This window comes from Bacillus rossius, chromosome 2 (assembly GCF_032445375.1).
Source record: "Bacillus rossius redtenbacheri isolate Brsri chromosome 2, Brsri_v3, whole genome shotgun sequence".
Classification (NCBI taxonomy): domain Eukaryota; kingdom Metazoa; phylum Arthropoda; class Insecta; order Phasmatodea; family Bacillidae; genus Bacillus; species Bacillus rossius.
This window is the reverse complement of record NC_086331.1, coordinates 76,903,819-76,918,500: the sequence shown is the minus strand read 5'-3', so window position 1 is coordinate 76,918,500 and position 14,682 is coordinate 76,903,819. Positions and strand designations below refer to the sequence as shown.

The window sequence follows — 14,682 nt, the reverse complement described above, 5'->3', positions numbered from 1 at the left end:
TAATATTTTATTAAAGTTTTTTATATAATACGATTGATTATTTTTTAAAATTATTTTTTAAAATTTACCAGATTTTTTCGCATTAAAATTACGAATTTTCAAGATGGCTGACATGACGTCATCATAGGTGACGATATATATTGTTTGACATAAGTTGTGGGGGGAGTAAGTCTGCCAGCGGCTTCCTTGGAGGAAGGTTCGGTGGCCATTTATATTATTTTTTTTTTTGCCCTCACCGGATTTTAACCGAGGACTCGTAAAAATATGTTTTATAAAAAATTTTTATTAAAATTTTATTATTTATTTTCTTTATATATTTTAATTTTTTTCATTAAAATCGGATAATAAATAAAGATTTTCAAGATGGCGGCCGTAACGGAAATTGCAACGGTGACGTCATACTCCTGGATGAAGTCAGCGGCTTAGAGCGTATAGCTCTTAGGACTTTTAAGCCGCTTTTAGGATTTTGTGTTCTTTCTAAGGCAAAAGACTTTTGAGGTTTTTCGAAATCCTAATTTTTGAATTAACAAATTTTTTGAGAATTTTTGACGTGATTTGTTTTCCAAAAAACAGGGAAATTTTGGCGAATTTTGAGGAATTTTTGGTAAATTTTGGAAAACTTTGAAGGTCAAAGGTCAAGGTCAAGGTCAAGGTCATCCAAGATGACCGCCGTGACGTCAGAATCCAAGATGGCAGACCGACAATCACAATCCACGCGCAAGCGCCAGGGCTCAGACCGGCTATCCTATACTACTAAAATGTTATCTGGTGGAAGTGGAAATTATTTATTAAATTAGTTATTACTAAAAAATAATATTCAATTGTAAATTTGTATTGAACGATATTCAATAACTTTGCTTCCATACCATTTTGTTCGCAGAAAATTCTCAAAAAGAAATAAAAATGCATAATTAAAATAAATCGTTTTTTATTTATGCATAAAAATTTACTTAATCATATTTCAATAAATTTTAAATTTTTTTGTAGAATGTACAAATAGGAAGTAAAAATAATAATAATTACACGTATCTTTGATTGTTTTGGTGCTGTAAGAGCACATAACTCGCTATATGTAACTGCCAGTCGCAAAAGAAGAAAAAACCGCGCTTTTCTATTATTTACATTTACAGGGGTAACTGCTGCTATATGACACACGACACAGCACCCACGGATCAGCATTGGAATGGGTTTACAATGGCGGCCCTAAAATTGGCGGGGCCTTGGAGCTGATCCTGTCGGTAGAATTGTTCAACCGCTGCGGTTTGAGTGACGGACTGGTATGACATAGTTTGCAGCGCGCGGGTTCGTTGGAAAATAATACTAAACTAGTGCCCATCTCTAAGCTACCTGATACAAATACGGAGATGTAAAGAGAACATAAATGTACATTTGACACATGCTATTAATGCTAACGTTAATGCAATTCAGTTTCTGTAGTTCACTCAAAATATTGTTAGGAATGGACGTGGGATACAAGGCTGCAATGCGTGCAAGTTATCTGGCCTGGCGGACCCGCAGGGCCACTGAGATCACACGCGCATTAGCACGGCTCGACCTCACCACATTGCCTCCCCCCCCCCCTTTTTTTTCTACACACGCCTTCCATTTCCATCCTTCCTTCGGCACTGTTATCTATCCCTAATGGCCGGGAAATTCGGTGGTCTTCCTGAGGCCGCCGCGTGGATTGGCGGGAATGCAAATTGCATTTCTGGGTGTTTTGGGCGTCGGGTCGGCCCGGGATGATGCGTTCATTCAAGAAGGACTTCCGATGGGTATAAAACTGCGACGCCGGCCTCCGGGAAAGTTCCGAGAGTTCCGAGAGTGGAGCGAAGTGCGAGATCGGCGAAGAAAGCGTGAGACCCTCTCGAGAGCGGCTCGACGCAGAGAGACGGGGCCATGCTAGTGCGACTGAGTGGCGCGAGACTGTGTGTTTGGACAGGCGCGAGGTAAGGGGCGAACCACTGTTGAGCCTAGCTCCAGTGAGAGTGCAAAATGTGTAAATTGACGTACATTGAGTGGATTTTGAACAGGCATTTTTAAGTGCGAGTGATTTGTGATGAGACTATTTTAAGTGCAATTATTTATTATTAATGTGAATATTAGTAATTAATAAAATTGAATAAAACTTTATAGGGCTATCCCTTACGAACCCAGTTCTCCCCACATTACTTCTAACAATATGTTTAACTCTCACGATGGTTATTCATTCTTCTATACTTAGTAATTTTTGCCAAAACTAAAATTTGTTTTAGTATAAATTTAAATTCATACCAAAGCAAATGTTGAAGGTTGAAGTATTTGCCATCTCTGGAAAAGAAACTAAGTTTTACTTCACTAAATCTGGCTCAAGTATATTTATGATGGCAGCACAAATATGGTAGTGTCCAAATGTAAGAGCTACAGGATAAATGGGATCATGGAAAGTGAAACACGTGGTTGCAATTTAGGCAAGCTTCTATTTGTGTTTTCAGTGTATTGAGTTCTTCGTATGTCAGACACATATTCCTCATGACTTACCGTAAATGGAATTTCATTGACTTAATTCTCTTCCCACATACTACCAAAATAGGGTGATCCTTCTGTATTGTTGTATGCTAGAAGATGAGCGTAATGATTTTTACTGTTGAACAGAGTATGAAATTCATGCAATTCACTTTGAGCATCAACGAAATTATTCCTATTACCATTGTAAGTATTTTCGTATCGTTCTCTGGGTGACACAAATAGCTTCATATCTGCGAGAAATGCTTGAGTAGACATGTCACTGACAACTTCTAGATAAATAGCTTTGGTGGTTATACAATATAACACTTGATCTGTGACCTACATCTACAAGTTCCTGATTTGACCTGACTATGTCCTGCAAAGTCCACCTCAAAATTGAAGAAATTCTTGCTGAATGGACTTGGGAAGGTGGCATCTAACCCAAGAGCTGTTTGAAAGCTATTGATGTTTATTATTACTAACTGAAATGTTATTACTATAATTTAAGTCACAATTTTATTTGAGAATTCCTGTGAGAAGGCTATTATGACATAGCTATTTAATGCCTCCTTTAGTTTCTCTTATTCAAGTGAACCAATCTGCCTCTATTAATTTAAAAATAAATTGCAATTTTGTACAAATCTTTACACAATATGCAATTACATTTTGGAGTCTGGTGAGTCTTTAAAACCTGATCATATCATCACAATTGATCACAATGTCTTGATGTAAATTTGTGTTCTTCAGACACATCTGTCTTTTCAAATTTGTAAACCTATGGGCTTTGATGAGGAGGAGCTGGAAAACCTTTATGGCCCATGCCACAATAACGAATTGTGATTGATCTGTTTTGGACAAGCACCACATCCACACATTTGTGCAGGATTATCTGCTGAGGCAATGTGTCTCCACTCCGCTGATAATGTATACTCCTCAATTTAAGAGACACTGTTAGTTTTAAATGTCCTCTTCCATTATGGGGGGTGGGGGTCAGAGTGCCAGGTCAACACTATGGTGGAATAAGTCCACAGAAACACCTCATTTATACTAAGCTGTATTATGCATATTGCCTTCTTGATCATTATTGCAAGTAGTATTGCGACATTAAGATCGAAACAAGGCAAAGAAACCTTTTTCAAGGTCGCAATATTTCATTTAAATCATATATGGTTCACATTAGTTTCTCCACTATCATTTGTTGATGCATGCATAATATGCCCTTTCAGTGGTATCTGAAAAACATAGAAGATGACGATAAAATCAATGTGTTTGTTATTATGTTTTCCACAATCATACATGTTTTTTAAGTTCAATACAATTCTGTAAGAAGACTTTAATCCCGTCCAAGTTTTTTCTCCCACAACTGTTAGAGGAAAATATTGAACTTTGTTACTATTGAACAAATTAACACTAGAGGTTAAAATATTGAGGCATTTATGGCTAACACATTTCATTTGGTTTAAAGCTTTTATTACTGGTTATTTAATAATGTAGGTTGCAATTTTAAATTCCGAAACTGATGTGTTTTTTATATTATATGTTGATGCTGTAATTATTTTCAAAGTGCAATTTTATACTTGTTACTTTTAAAATCACCAGGGATATTTCTTAATAAGTCTGAATGATCTGAGCACAAATTACTTATAGAAAAGCTACCACCTTCTAAAAGCTTCAAAATTTTTCTTTGTTTACCTATAGCTTCTTCAGCAATTCCCCACAGGACATATAGCTTCATTTAAGCTATGGGATATTTCCTTGTCTTCAATAGCATGTTGCTGTTGAAATCTGGTGGCTTAATAAAGGTGAACTGGTTGTACCATATGTCGCAGTAATGAGTCTGTACTCGTTGATCGAAGATTAGCAGTCTTTCATAATATATTTTTTTAATGTCAGCTGCAAAATACACTTTATGTGTGCAAAACGTCATCACTATGAAGTATACATCATTCTGATTTTTGGCTGTGTCATGAGTAAGTAATTTTATTAATTTCCACTTCTCGATTTGGCAGATGCATCAAATACAACTCGCATCATGGTGCGTGTACTTGATTCCTCTCAGACACAGTGATATATAATGTAGTAAGTGAATTTCGGAGGTAAATCCAAAGCACCAACAATCTGTTTATGTCCCACTGATTCATACTCTTTCATGAAGTGAAGTTCAAATACTGATTTTTCAAGTCTGGTTGTCTATTAATTCTTACCTCCAGTTGATGTAATCTTCCTGACTTCTATTTGACTATTATCCAACCTGTAGGAAATCTTCATGGAATAACAAAAAATACTATAAACTATTCCGATTACTCTCTTGAAAATGTTTTACTAAATGTTTTAAACATTCTACTTATTCGTGTGTTTAGGTGCTTCGGAAACATTTTCAGCTACCCCAAATTTCTTCTCCAGATTCATTACATCTCAATCTCTCACAAAAAATAAAAGAAAATATTGACTGCAACATTTTATTTTTACAGTGTTCAAGGTCACAGAACTTTCCTGATATAATCAATATAATTCGAATTTTTTCAAAATAGTTTAGTACCTTGATCCCCTCACCTTTTCTGGGCATATAGTGAAAGAATATCACTGCTCTAAGCAGTATATCGATATTTCCTGGTTAGTAAAATCTTGTTTTAGACAGCTGAAGATAATTTGAAATGTTCCAGCAATGGACGTCCCAATGTTTTCCACGCAGATCACCAACATTTTCAGGTAAAACCAAACATTCAGTGTCCAAATTATAATTTGTTAAATAGGAATGTACCTTAGTCACGTCATTATGTTTGGGTTCTACAATTACTTAATTTTTACCTTGAATAAGTATTCTGTTTCGCTGAATTTTCAATTTAAGTTGTTGCACCCACTAATCAGTAATGAAAATTGACTGTGAACCTGAATCCAGGAGAGTTCTACATGTCTGTAGTGTGCCACTGCTGTCCCATAATTTCACTAAGACTGTGGAAAGTATACTATGCAATTATGGTTTTACTTATAGTGAGCAGAGATTTGTTGTTTTTAAAAAATACTCTATGTTAACATTGTTTGAGCACTCTGATACAGCAATATGATCCTGATTGAGTTTCTGCAGCTGACTATCACAACTGTTCCCTCCATTTTATTTTTCAGACCTTATGTGTGTCTTGATGAAGGAAAGTGGGATTCTTCACTGAACAAATTTTCTAGTTCCTTTATTTACATTTATAATTGAAATTATCTAGTTATAAAAATTTATGCACATCTTGTTTCGCCTAAAGAATTATGTTTGTTGTTGAGTATAAGCATTTAAAATTCTACATATTTATATAATGTGTGATATTTTTGCAATGCTTGCAATGACTGTTGTTGACTATATATAATTTTCTCTGAGGTTGAACATTATTTTTACTTGGAATTTTCAATTTTAATAATTATGTTGAGATTTGGTAGCACTTTACCTCTAGAATTTCAAAGAGTTTACAAAGCATGTATAAATTCTGGGAAGAAATTATAGCTCCAATTCCTTCCGAGTATTTGCATTTAGTGTCTCCTGTATCAACTGCGAGATCAATAACTCGTGAATGGGTACATTTAAGATGATGACCTTAATGGCATTCACATTGGTCATTCCTTTATCAATCAGCAACTGAAGCTCTTAGATCAGTTCCATCCAGTAGAGATTAAATCGCGTATGAGGCAGTCACAATCACAATGGACCAAAGTACAGCAGTTCATACGAGTTGCATGCGATGCTCACAGTGCTGATGAATGTTCATTTTTTTTTTTGGCAATTGGTGGTCCTTTATTTTCAATGCTACGTACTATCGCAAAATTGAAGAAAAAATGTTCCACTGTCGCAGTGAATACTAGGTGGAAAGATATCCTTAAAATCCATAATAAAAAAATTGGTTGTCTGTAAAGTCGGTTTACGGACAATAGTTTAACGTGATAACGTCATAACAAAACATTAATGATTGCATACTTTTATGAATAAAAATGAATAATTTTTATTGAATTATTTCTATTTTGTATGGATACAAAGGAGTAAAATGAAATCTACAATTTAATTGATAAATTTACTTTTATTTGCACTATTAATTCAAATATGTTTATTACTTTAACGAACAGATTATTTTAACTATAACTTTTATACAAAGAAGGAGTGAAATGAAATCTACAATTTAATTGATAAAATTACTTTTATTTGCACTCATTAATTCAAGTATGTTTATTACTTCAACGAACAGATTATTTTAACTATAATGTTTATACATGTTTGCTATTTATCTTCTTCCAATCTGTGTTATTCTGGTAAGGATAGAAGGATGATAGGAAAAGTAGGAAACGAATGGGAGTGTTTCAAGTTTAATGTGCCTTGAAAAAGTCAAATCGATGGTTGTTCCAATCGAGTGGAAGAGAGATAGATGCGGCGCAAGCGTACAATGAGCGTAACGGGACACAGCGTAACGGGACAATGTTCGTAACGGGACAATGAGTCATCCTTTTTCGTGCGTGCAGCCGGCGTTCATCGATTTATTAGACGTTCTCACGTCAACAAAGGTTTTGTTGGTAGTTTAATCACCGACAAATCAAAAGCTACCGAACTGCACACCAGTCTCCGACCGTTCTACTCTCACCACTACCTGGCCCTGTGGAAAATATACCTCGTCGCAGGGGAAGTATTTTGGCCTCAGCAATCAGAAGAGCAACGAAGGAAGGCAAAAATAACGGAAAATTTTTATTACCTAATAAGTCTAAATAACTTACAGGAACAAATAATACATCATGTGTAGCAGCCTACGAAGCATGTGTCAAAAATATGATTTTGAAGAGAACTCTCACAACAGTAGCCTACTCTTAACTTACTAACTAGACTTTGCAACACGATTCTATTGTCACAAGGGATAGAGAGAGAAACTATTTCATAGTTGACATGTTGTGAATATTTTGATAGTAACTTAAAAGTGATGGGAACTTAAAAGTGTTACCATTCCCATTCCATTGACGTTTATAAAATGAAACTATTCATCCGCGGCACCCCACGATTTGTAACTAAGTATTTTTGAAATCATCGCTTGTTTGCTCAATTGTAGGTTAAAATTATTGGAAAAGAGTGACATCCCAAGTACATGGTTGGGGATGGGTGACATCACAAGAGCAAAGCTAGGCGATACGACTTCGTGGCAGGATTGCTGGAGAAGTTCAGTAGCACAGCCGTGTTGTTAGAGAGGTGATATATCAAGATGACAGAATGGCTGGAACGGAGTTACATCATGACAGAATGTCTGGAGAGGAGTGACATAAAGACAGAATGGCTGAATAACAATTACGTTACGAAAAATGGCTAAAAATAAATTACATATGGCTGGATGGCTGGAAAGGAGAGGTATCATTAGAGTATGGCTGGAGAGCAGTGAAAAATGGCTATATAGTTGACGAGGTACGATATAACGACCACATGGATAGAGTGGTGACATATGACTTTGTAGCCAGAGAGAGTCAACAAAATATAAGTGTATCTGGAGAGGAGCAACATCATGACAAGGTGGCTGGAGATAGGCAACATCTCGACCGGATAACTAGAGAGGAGCAACTTCCCAACAGTACGGGCAGAGAGGTGCAATTACATTTTTGTCTGGAAAGGAGCAACATAAAAAAGGATGGCTAGAGAGGAAATAAATCACTGCAGTTTGGGGTAGAGAAGCGAAATTACAAGTTGATTGAAGTAGTGACATATAGCTGTATATCAGGAGAGGAGTGACATCGTAATAAGATGCTAGATGGTGAGACAAATGCAACGTAATGGAATGGTGGATGAGGCAGGCGACATCATGACAGAATGTCTCTAGAGTGGTGACATTTGTCAGTTGACAAGAGAAAGGCATTTCCATGACAGGATATCTGAGGAGAGGTGACATTCACACAGTATGGCTGGAGATTTATGGCATAATGACCAAAGAGAACCCACCTAATACAGGATTACTAAAGAAGGTTGATATCACGACATAATGGCTGAGTAGAGGCAGCATCACAACAGTAAATAAATAGAGTGGTGACATATATTCTAGTTTTGAGATCAAGGCAACATCATGTCAGATGGAAAATGAGGGGTGAAATCAGGACCTGAAACCTGGAGAGTGATGACATTATGTCTGGATGGCTGGACGAAAGCGACATCATAGAAAAAAGGCTGGAAAGAGACAACAATACAACAAGATGGTGGACAGAGGCGAATTCATGGCTGGGCAGCTGAAAAGGGGCAACATTCCATCCAGACAGCTACAGAGTTACTGCCGCAGCATTAAAAAGTCGAAATAAAGTCAGGTATACTGGAGAGAGGAAACATTATGACAGGACTGGAGTAAAACAAGACTGCTGGAGAGGGGTGACATCAAGACAGAATAGCTGGAGAGAAGCGACATATGACAGGCTGAAAGTATTCGGGCGATGTCACAACAAACGGCTGGAGAGGAGTGAAATAGCTACAAGATGACTGGATAGGGGCTGTATTACAACACGATGGCTATTCACAGGCAACTACACGAGAGGTTGGTTAAAGAGGGGAGATTGCACGATGTAATGGCTGAAATCAGTGACATCACTACAGGATGATTAAAGTAGAGTAACTACACGACTGGATGGCTAGAGAGGGGCGACATACTACAGGATGATTAATGATGATCGACTAAACGATTTACTACATCACGAAAGGATGGTTAAAGAGGGGCGACTATATGAGAGGATGGTAAAACTGCGGTTACTTCAATGTATTATATTTGAATAGCTGTGAAATGATGACAGTATGGTAAAAGAATGTTGATCACACGATTATAGAGCTCAAAAGGTGTGACACCACAGCAGGATGGTTAAAGAATTTTTACTACACGATATGATGGCTGGAGGGGGGCTACATTGCCAAAGGCTGGTTGTAGAGTGGCGACTACACGAGAGGATTGTTATAGATGGGTGACTACGTGAGAGGATGGTTAAATAAAAGTGACTTCATGATATGATGCCCGGAGAGGAGCGAAATCACCACAGGTCATCTAGAGAAGGTCGGTGTGTAGGTCTCACCTGGCGGCCGCACATTGCGAGGATGACCCAGCCCAGAAGTAGAGGCAGGCTGAGGACCTGGCTCGCGGTGCGGCGGCCCAGGAAGTCGGCCAGTGCAACGGCGGGCAGGGAGCCAACCAGTGCCCCGATGGGTGCCAAAGAGCCCGCGAGGCACGCTTGCTGCACGCTCAGAGTACCGTCATCGCTGCCGTTGCCGCCGCTGGGGTGGCCCTGCAGGTACAGCAGCGCGGGCGAGGTCCAGCCGCACACGCAGCCCGACGACATGGCGTTTATCGTGGCTGCAAGCACACATCGCTACTCACACGCTCAATAGCCCAGTTGATTCCACGGATTTATTAGTCCGTGGAGTGGGCATCTGTTCTAATTTTGAAGCCACTCAGGTTAGCAATTGGTTAGCAATAAAATCAGTTTCTGTAAAAATGCTAATGCGGGAAGTTTGTTTAATGTACTCAGAGGAACTCGACAGGAATATCCGTAAAAATACAAGCAATAATTAAGTATTGATGAATCAAGATATTAACAATACACCAGCAAGGAAATCAAAATTAACTTTAAACAAATAAAATTGCTAACCAAATGGGAAAGATGAGGGTGAAGGTCGTTCTCATTTTTACTTTAATTATTAAACCACAAACTTCTCCTTAACTTCATACCTCTATTGATGCTTCGGCAGTACTGTAATCAGGGGCCTTTAGAGGGTCAGTCAGCTCCATTTTATTATAGACATTAGACATACAAATTACTCAGAAACTAACACGAAAATTTTTAGTGTTTATTGCCAATAAAGCAGATTTTTAATGGCAATAATCACTCTTAAGGATTGTGTTACACTGTATGTGGGTTTTATAACCTCTACATAAAGTTTTATAATAATCAACCGATTGGAAAATTTTGAGTGTTCCAACCAACATGTTGAATACAAGTACATCTAGAATTACGTTCCTGAAGTCTTCGTTAAAACTAATTGTAGGTAAAGTTTATAAAATTGATACCAGTGTAACAGTCTGCTAAAAAGTTCTTTAGTAAAATAACTTTAAAATTATCAAATATTTATTCCTGTAGATAGAAACAATTTAGTGTGTTAACTTAAAAATAGCTTCATTATTTATCCACTAGGTATGATCAACTTCAAAAGAATAAGTAGATCTTTTTTCAATTAATGTTGCCCCATTAACAAAAAGATAATAGTATTTTATGGTGTGGTGCATATTCTGAAGTAGAACATCTTCTTACAGAGCCTTCTGCAATAGCCATCTGATAGTATCGTATCCTACTGATGCGATAGTTTCCGTACTGATTGGATGAGATCCTACTGATTAAATTGAGCCACTTTGATTGATTGGATCATATCCTACGATGAGATCGCATCCCTTTGTTCGGACTGTATAATACTGATGAGATTACAATCCTTTAATGGGAAAGTATCGCTACTGATTGTATCGTATTCTACTGTTGATATAGAATCGTACTGTTGTGATCGTATCCTACTGATAGGATCGTATCATTGTTGATGAGATCGTATTCCTTTGATGGGTTAGACCTTACTTATGAGGACGTATCTCTTTTTAATGGTATCGTAACCTTCTTATGTGATCGTATCCTTTTGATGGGATTGTATTCCTTAGATGGTATCATGTCGTATCGATTTAGATGTTAGAACAAATTTTCGTCCTTTTCGTTAAATGTGCGTAGTCAGGTCTGTAGTCAGATTTAATGGTTAAGCATCTATTGGTGTTGTGGTGTGCGTTAAGTATTTTCCAGGGATTCTGGTCCTCTAGTATGCATAAAACAGGCTTTTTTATTTAGTCTGTTGCTTGTAATTTATTGTATTCATAATGAAAGTGTGACAGTTTTGAGACTCTTGTCTTGACTGCTTAAAATATGTTATATTTGTTTGGAAAGATATAACAGGTGTCATCGAACAAGGCCTTGCGGTTCGGTTTCGCTTGGTCTATGGATTTGACCTTGTATGTGACATGTTTAAAATATCCGCCGAGAATCGAAAATAATGCCACTTGGCTAATGACTCTATGTGCCAGACCACCAAATGGATATGCTTGGCCAAGATATTAGTTGTGCCTGGCTAACCACCTGAATGTGTCTGGCCATCTACTATATGAGCTCTGTCACCTACTGGAAGTGCGTGCTTGGCCAACCGGCTGATGTGCATGGCTACCAATTTTACATGAATCGCTTACAACAAGATGTGCCTGACCACATACTGGATGTGCCTGGCTGCTGACTGGATATGCCTGGCCACAAACTGAATGGGCCAGGCCACTGACTAGTGGTGCCTAGCCAACAACTGTATGTGACTGGTCGCTGACTGGACATGCCTGGCCACTGATTAGACGTGACTGTCCACTGATTCACAATGTACTTTGCCACCAACTGATCATGTTAGCCTGACCAACCGACTGAATGTGCCTGGCCAACCAACTGGTCGGGCCTGGCCAGTTGACTAGGTGTGCCTGGCCGCTGATTGGAAATTCCTGGCCAATATTTGGACATGCAAGGCCACAAACTGAATGGGCCGGGCCACCGAGTATGTGCCTGGCCACTGAATATATATATAATTATATATATATATAATTATATATATAATTATATATATGCCTCGCCAACAAATGGACATGCGTGGCCAAGAATTGGCTATGCGTGGCCACAGACTGGACGTACCTGGTTAATCTACTGTCATGTGGAACTGCCTTGAAAACCCATGCCAAGGCATTCAAAATAGTCTATTGGCCTTCTTATAAAACTACAAAAATCGTAAAACGCTTACAATTGCTTGTTTTTGTACTAGTAAAATTTACATAAAAAATTTAGTTCTTAAATTTTTGTTTCGTTTTAGTTCTTTAACCTGTCACATTATGGGTAAATTAATGTGACAGATTAATTAATTAATTAATAATGAAGGTTCTTGAGGCTAAATTAAAATTTTTGCATTGACAAAGTGTCAAACCGTGGACTAGAATCGATTGAATCAATCAGAAAATTAATAAGTGATTTTTTGTAGATTTTTGGAATTTTTTCCTAACTTATATCTTAATAATTACATATTTTCAAGAATGCGGCCAAGATTTATAACAAAATGGTGGATGCTACGGCTGTCTGGTATTAAATAAAACCACACCAATCTAGCGGGTAAAAAATTAAACTAATATGACCGCAGTGAACTCTAGCAGACGAAAATAAGACGGCAAGCTCTAGCACATGTAAACAAAATAGCGAATCCAATATTGCCTCAAAGACTTGCTGATGTAAAATCTGCATTGGCATTCATGAGGGGTCCTGTCACCATTTTTTTCCCTGGATGGGTTTGAACCAAAGACTCTATCATGCAAGTGCCTTTTTATATTAAAAGTTTGTAACAAATCGTATTTAAATGTTTTTTTTGTAAAATAAATCTTTTTTTAGAAGTCATACTTCATTAAGCACGTTATGGAAAAAATAATGAGAGTGAATTTTTACGATGCACGCGCACCATGCAACGAAATTTTGACAGGAAGATGGCGGACACACGTGTATGAACATAAACCCATATATAGTCACTTTCATAAAAAATAGGGGACATACCAAACGTATTGGTGTGCCAAATGAAATTTTATGATAGCGAAATTACCCTGGAATATATTTTGTAAAATAATATATTCATAGTAAAGAATAAATACTAGTTTAAAAAATAGACTGGTATTACAACAATCTTGCGTCAAGCTTTGTAGCGCACTGATTAGAGTGGTCGGTTAAAAAGAAACGTGGTTTAAATATCGGCACAGAAAAATGTTTTTACCTTTTTAAATTACATATTACTGGATTATACAAATTTTGTTTTAAGAAAATATATGTATACATTTTATTATTAGATCATATTGCTATAACAATTTAAAATACATAGCTCAGTCCATTGAATTGATTATTTCATAGTAGGCAGGCTTATAATTTAAATTTTTACTTAGAGTAATATTTAATTAATCATGTTTGCTAGGAAATTAATGTCCATGAATTCACATAGGTAGTACAACTAACCTTTAATACTTAATAATTTATAGTCATCGAACTTGTGCGGAAGATATATATAAATTCTAAAGTTTTTAATAAAATTTAACAAGGTGGGCAGTATTTAAGAAATATTCCTTGACAAAACCAGGTACAAACCAAAGTAAAGTACATATTTTTCAAGACTTTTTCGGTTTTATCAGAGACGTTTCATTATATACTTTAACCTCTCGCTATGCTAATTGAATTATTCGGTAGTCGATGTAGCTGCTCCAGTAGTAAATTCTAGCAGCGGGTGCGGAACTATGTGTGAGTCTAATTCAGAAATTTAGTGATTTATATTGATTACCGGTCTACATAATTAAAAAATATTTATTTATTGAGGATATTAGAGATAGAAATTGTGTTTATAATTTTTTTTAAATTGTATTTAAATAGGTGAAGGTATATTCCCGTATATATATTTATTTTTATTATTTTAGTTATTATTTTGTATTTTAAATTATTTTTTTATTTAATTTTATTTTTTTTTTCCTGTGATTTGCTGATATTGATTAAGAAAAACGTGCGTTAGTTTTCTCCGTGTGCTCATGATTATTCCTGCCAATATTTTGATGGTATTCTTCATGTGCTCCTTATTATTCCTGTAGAGACTTCTGCTGATGTTCTCCGAGTGATTCTGGTTATTTCTGGGAAATTGATATCTGCAAGAATTATTTTTTGATTAATGAGTCACGCAATTTTATTCAGAGTTACAGACGTTTGGAGCCAAAGACTGATGGAGCCAATGACTGCTGTAACCTCGTAGCCTTGTAGCCTCGTAGCCAGTGGAAGCCTTGAAGTCTCGTAGTATCGTAGCTTCGTAGCATCCTGGTCTCGTAGCCAAATATCAGTTAGGCCTAAGACAGCTAGAACCTTAGACTGTTGGTGACAAAGAATTTTTGGAGTCAAAGACTGTTGAAGCCAAAGACTGATGGAGACAATGACTGCTCAGTGCATAATATCCTATCATAAATTAGTGATCGCCTCCTACTGAGTTGAATTTTCGTGAAATTGTACGTCTTTTAGTTTAAATGTACGTAGTCAAGCCTATATTATCGTATCCTGCTGATGATATCGTATCACGCCAAGTTGAATTTTCGTCCAAATGTG

The 14,682-nt window shown here is 36.8% G+C and overlaps 1 protein-coding gene across 2 annotated transcripts in view; it reads right to left on the bottom strand.

Annotated features, from left to right (window-relative positions):
* The window catches only part of LOC134529387 (facilitated trehalose transporter Tret1-like), a 50,528-nt gene that overhangs the window by 20,433 nt on the left and 15,413 nt on the right, over positions 1 to 14,682 (bottom strand). Inside the window, exon 2 of one of the 2 annotated variants that reach the window (XM_063363401.1) lies at positions 9,532 to 9,809. In XM_063363401.1, coding sequence (XP_063219471.1) covers positions 9,532 to 9,809 — 278 coding nt within the window. Of the gene's footprint in view, positions 1 to 9,531; positions 9,826 to 14,682 lie in introns of both variants that reach the window. The other variant, XM_063363402.1, reaches the window with a different exon arrangement.